The sequence below is a fragment of the Oryctolagus cuniculus genome, chromosome 2 (assembly GCF_964237555.1).
Source record: "Oryctolagus cuniculus chromosome 2, mOryCun1.1, whole genome shotgun sequence".
NCBI lineage: Eukaryota > Metazoa > Chordata > Mammalia > Lagomorpha > Leporidae > Oryctolagus > Oryctolagus cuniculus.
In genome coordinates this window covers 80860450-80866262 of record NC_091433.1, presented here as the reverse complement: position 1 = coordinate 80866262, position 5813 = coordinate 80860450, and the positions used below count along the sequence as shown (strand labels likewise).

Here is a 5813-nt window from a genome sequence, read left to right as displayed (position 1 = left end):
AGTAAACACTCAAGAAGGAGTGCAGGCAAGTTTGATTGAATTCAGCCATCAAAAGATGCATTAAGATTTGTAAAAATGTGTTTCGCTGTTCTGTCTTCAATTCTATGCCACCACCAAGTGGGTGTCTTCAAGTGCAATTTTGATGCTTAACGTGGAGTTAGCACAGACCCCTTTAAGTCAAGGGCACACTCTCACAAGACTGTCCTGACTTCAGCCTCCAGCTCAAACTTCAGATATTCTCAAGCTTTGCTGGCTACAAATTGGTAGATCCCCTTGACCCCCTCAATCTCCATAATTAGGTCAAGTGACTCACAGAATTTAGTGCAGGTGCTATACTTGTGAATACAGCTTTGTTAAAAAAAAAAAAAAAAAAAAAAAAAGGAGAGAGACCAGGAACAGCCCAAGAGACACATAGTCCAAAGTCTTGGGAGATGGAGAAGAATGCAGTGTCCTCAACTTGTAGAATCCAGGCACATCCAACACATCTGTGTGTGAACCAGTCAGGAAACTCCCTTGACTTGTGGTGCTTTTTACATAAGCACAATGGATTGCATCATCAGTCATGTGATTGAATTTAATCTCTGCTCCCCTCTTCCCTGGAGGTCAAGCTGGCTAAAAGCTGACTGATCACAAGGTTGGTCTTTTTGGTTACCAACAATGGGGAATTAACAATAAAAACAAACTGCTGGTAGTAGAGTCCAGCATTGTGGAATAGCAGGTTAGTGCAATGCCAACATCCCATGTAGGTGCCTGTTTGAGTCTCAGCTGCTCCACTTCAGATCTAGTTCCCTGCTAATGTGCCTGGAAAAGCAGAGGGAAGATGGCCCAAATGTTTGGGCTCCTGCACCCATGTGGGAGACCCAGATGAAGTACCTGGCTTGGGCCCATCCCGGCTCCAGCTGTTGCAGCCATTTGAGGAATGAACCAGTAGATGGATGATCTTTCTCTCTCTCTCTCTCTCTCTCTCTCTCTCTCTCTCTTTCTCTTCCTTTCTCTAACTCTGCCTAACAAATAGATAAATAAACTTTTAAAAAATACTGATACACACACAGCATGCATATGCAAAGTGTATGAATTATACAAAGTGAAAGAAACAGACACATAAATATGATAAGAGTCGGTGAACTCAAAAGGCTTCCAAAGCCTTGGAAACTCATGACTGGAGCATAGGGAGATTACTGATGCCATAAACAGGAGTGTCAATTTGGTTTTTTTTTTGGTTTTTGTTTTTGTTTTTGTTTTTGTTTTGACAGGCAGAGTGGACAGTGAGAGAGAGAGACAGAGAGAAAGGTCTTCCTTTGCCGTTGGTTCACCCTCCAATGGCCGCCGCGGCCGGTGCGCTGTGGCCGGCGCACTGCGCTGATCCGATGGCAGGAGCCAGGTGCTTTTCCTGGTCTCCCATGGGGTGCAGGGCCCAAGCACCTGGGCCATCCTCCACTGCACTCCCTGGCCACAGCAGAGAGCTGGCCTGGAAGAGGGGCAACCGGGACAGAATCTGGCGCCCCGACCGGGACTAGAACCCGGTGTGCCGGCGCCGCTAGGCGGAGGATTAGCCTAGTGAGCCACGGCGCCGGCCTGGAGTGTCAATTTGTAAAGTCAACAACAGGAGTCGCTGTGCACTTACTCCTCATGTAGGGTCTCTGTCCTTAATGTGCTGTACATTGTGATTTAATGCTATAACGAGTACTCAAACAGTATTTTTCACTTTGTGTTTCTATGTTGAAATCTTTACTTAATGTATACTAAACTGATCTTCTGTATATAAAGAGAATTGAAAATGAATCTTGATATGAATGGAAGGGGAGAGAGAGCGGGAAAGGGGAGGGCTGCAGGTGGGAGGGAAGTCATTGTGGGGGGAAAGCCATTGTAATCCATAAGCTGTACTTTGGAAATTTATATTCATTAAATAAAAGTTAAAAAAATAACTCATGTAGGCCGGCGCCGCGGCTCACTAGGCTAATCCTCCGCCTAGCGGCGCCGGCACACCGGGTTCTAGTCCCGGTCGGGGCGCCAGATTCTGTCCCGGTTGCCCCTCTTCCAGGCCAGCTCTCTGCTGTGGCCAGGGAGTGCAGTGGAGGATGGCCCAGGTGCTTGGGCCCTGCACCCCATGGGAGACCAGGAAAAGCACCTGGCTCCTGCCATCGGATCAGCGCGGTGCGCCGGCCGCAGCGCGCCAGCCACGGCGGCCATTGGAGGGTGAACCAACGGCAAAAGGAAGACCTTTCTCTCTGTCTCTCTCTCTCACTGTCCACTCTGCCTGTCAAAAAAAATAAATAAATAACTCATATAAGTAAAAAAAAAAAAAGAAACAGGATTGTTACCCCATTTTTGTGGGATTCTAGAAAAGGCTAAACTAGTGTTTAGGAAGTAGATCACTAGTTGCCAGGGGTCACAGGTTGAGTGAAGGACTGACACAAAGACTATAAAGGAAGTTTCAGAATAAAGAAGATGTTCTACATCAGTATTGACTATGCAGCTGTTAAAGCTCCACAGAATGTACACTGAAAATTGGTAAAAATTGCATGTAAATCATATCTAAATAGTTGATTTTTTTTTCATGGTAATGAGGCGATGTTTTTATTAAAAGCGGTGGACATTTCTATCAGTAGTAACCGTAGGGAGGCTGCTGGTTGTAGCCGCAGTGTCCGTACTGGTGGGGGTAGTAGGGCTCTTGCCTCTGCTGCAGGTAACTGTTACCCCAGGACCGGCCGCGCCACGGATCCGACCGACTGTCACCTGGCCACCCTCGTCGTCCGCCGTCCCTATCTCTAAACTGTCTGTTATCTTGCAACCAATTGCCTCGATTCCTCTGGCCCCCGCCTCCTCTGCTACTCCACTCCTCAACAATGGGAGGGGTGTCAGGGGGGCGTTTCAGATATGCCTGGTATTCTTTGTCATCTTCTGTGAATCTACTGGCAAACATCTCTTCAAAATTTTTAACAGCTTCGGAAGTGTCAGTCATTCAGAAATTCCCAAGTATTCGAGGCAGCTGTACCGTTCAATGTTTATAGATCGTTTCAATCCGCTAAGGGCTGCGTCCACCCAGCTCTAGCCGGACCTCGTCGGCGAGTCCTGCAAGAGAAGCGGCCCCGGCCCCCGCATACAGAGACTCTAAATAGTTGATTTTTATATTCTATATACAGCTGACTCTACCATTCCACTGCTTGTAAAGACCTAATTTCAGAGATGTTGAACAGAAAAAAAAATCTTACAATGAAACATTATATGTAATATGGGGAAATGGAAATTAAATCAATAATCCAAGAGTTAGAATAAACACCAAACTTCTTTGGAATATTAGAAAAGGACCCCTCTATCCACTGTAATATATGCTGTACATGTATACTGGGGAACAAGGAGTTTAATTACAGTGCAGAATTTCTAATTGACATGATAAGAAGGTTCCCGAGATACTAGTGGTGATGGACAGGTGCACAACACTGTGAAGACACTTAATGGCTACTAGAATTCTCTGCTTTAAGACGGAGGTGGAGGTGGAACCAACGGCAAAAAGGAAGACCTTTCTCTCTGTCTCTCTCTCTCACTGTCCACTCTGCCTGTCAAAAAAAAAAAAAAAAAGAAAAAAAAAAAAAAGATGGAGGTGGGCATTTGGTGCAGTGGTTAAGACACCGTTGGGGCACCTATATCCTGTATCAGAGTGCCTGGGTTCAAGTCCTGGCTCAGCATTTGATTCCAGCACATCAGTGATGACTCAAGTGCTTGGGCCCCTGCCACCCACAGAGGGAGACCAGAATTGGGTTCCAAGCTCCTGGCTTCAGCCTAGTTCAGCCCCAGCTGTTGCAGGTCATTGGGGAGTAACCCAGCAGATATAAGATCTCTCTATCCCCTTCTGTCTTTCAAATAAAGTGAGAATAAGTTTTAAAATTAGTAAAATGATACGTTTTTACCAAAATCACCAATGAAAATGTATTGCAGAGATTTTAGAAAATCTACAGTAAATCCTGTATTTCAGATATCTGTATATCTACAGCATAATAAAATACATAATCTTGGGTTGAAGGGCCATTTGGAAACAGTTTTAAAGGCATAATGATTGACAGGATCAGAGAGAGACAGGGGGGTGGGGCAGAGAGAGAAGATGGAGGTGAAGAGCAGACTGGGGTCAGACTACTTGTCTTCTCAGCTCCAACCAAGTGACCGCACATCAATCACTCATCTGTACCTCAGTCACCCCATTTTAGAACAATGTTAATAGCACTTACTGTACAAGGTTCTTACGAAGGACGTACATGAGGTAATAATCTAAGCATTTAGAATACTACCTGACGCATAACAAGTACTTTTATTGTGACATAAGACTTGAACTTCTTGTATGCCAAAACTCACGAGCAAATGTGAAATCTCAGTCACTCACTGGATAGAATATCTGAAACATACATCAAGCCACTTATAAGTCAACAATGAGGAACGAAAAGTGTAAAATAATGTACACTCCATTCACAAACACAAAATATCTAAATGTCAAAAATACATGAACAGGGGTGGGTGTTTTGTGCAGTGGTTAAGCTGCTCATTGAGATTCTCACAGCGCTATCCCCACTGCCAACTCCAGTTTTCTACTAATGCCATACCCTGGGTGGCAGCAAGTAACAGCTGAAGTACTTAGGTCCCTGCCACCTGTGTGAGAGGCCTGAACTGGGTTCCAGTCTCCTGGCTTCGGCCTGGCCCAGCTCTAGCTGTTCGAGGCATTTGGGGAGTGAACCGGCAAGTGAAAGATCTTTGTCTCTATTTTTCTCTCTTTGTTTTACAAATAAAATTAAAAATAAATTTTAAATAAATGTATATAAACAAATTTAAATATATATTAACAATGCTCAACCTCTCTATTCATCAAAAAATGCTTATTTTTCAGCTATCATTTAGTCAAAGCTTAAAGTGGATAGTATCTAGTTGAGTCCTTTGGGCACGTGTTTAGATATAATAACAAAATCAGCAGAGGTAGCATAAACAATTAAGAGTTCTATTTTTTTTTCTCATAACAAGACTGCAGGAAGACATACCAGCACCACTGGTCTGGCTCCACAGTATCATCAGGACCCCACTCAGGAGGTTTTCTTCCTTGCTCATCCCTAGATGTGGCCTTTTGCCTCAAGTCTTTTTTCCGGTGATCCTCTCCACAGTGAGTTCCAGGCATAAGCCTTTTGAGTCTACTCCCTTTAACACACTTTCCTGCAAAGCCCTACTCAGCTGCTTCTCCCTACATCCCTTCACCAGAATTAATGCCATATCCCCACTCCTAGGCAATGTTCAAGTGGGCATTTTGCACGCCAAACAGAATTGTTCATTTAAAAAAAGTAAAGTGCACATTGCTAGACAACTAGAAATCTCGGCTATATTAGGATTAGTTGGAATTAAAAATGTGATGTTGGGGCAGGTATTTGGCACAGTGGTTAAGATGCCGCTTAGGAAGGCTGCGTCTCCTATCAGAGTGCCTGAGTGTGAAACCAGCTCCACTTCCCATTCCAGCTTCCTGCTAGTGCACACTCTAGGAGGCCTGGTACATGGGAGACCTGGGCTGGGTTGTGGGCTCCTAGCTTCGGCCTGGCTCAGCACTGGAGTGAACCAGCAGATAGGAGATGTGGTACGACATTTTAAAATAGGCAGGTCTGTGTTCCTTTGGTGTCAGAGGAAGAGGAAGATCTGCATGGGAAAAAATAGTTCTGACGCTTGTCTGTGAAGATCAGAGGTCTCTATGTGCATGGAGGCGGGAAAAAAGTTTCATGTGGATGTAAATATTAAGTCATGGAACCAAGAATGTGCGGGGCACGAGAGGGAACAGTAACTGTTTAAGT

At 44.7% G+C, this 5813-nt stretch overlaps 1 protein-coding gene across 1 annotated transcript; it reads right to left on the bottom strand.

Moving 5' to 3' along the window:
• Positions 1-2555: 2555 nt before the first annotated feature.
• LOC100342182 (RNA guanine-N7 methyltransferase-activating subunit-like protein) lies at positions 2556-3077 on the bottom strand. Its single transcript, XM_051834211.2, has one exon. The coding sequence runs from the start codon at positions 2960-2962 to the stop codon at positions 2603-2605; it is 360 nt and encodes a 119-aa protein (XP_051690171.2). The 5' UTR covers positions 2963-3077; the 3' UTR covers positions 2556-2602.
• Between the last annotated feature and the right edge of the window lie 2736 nt (positions 3078-5813).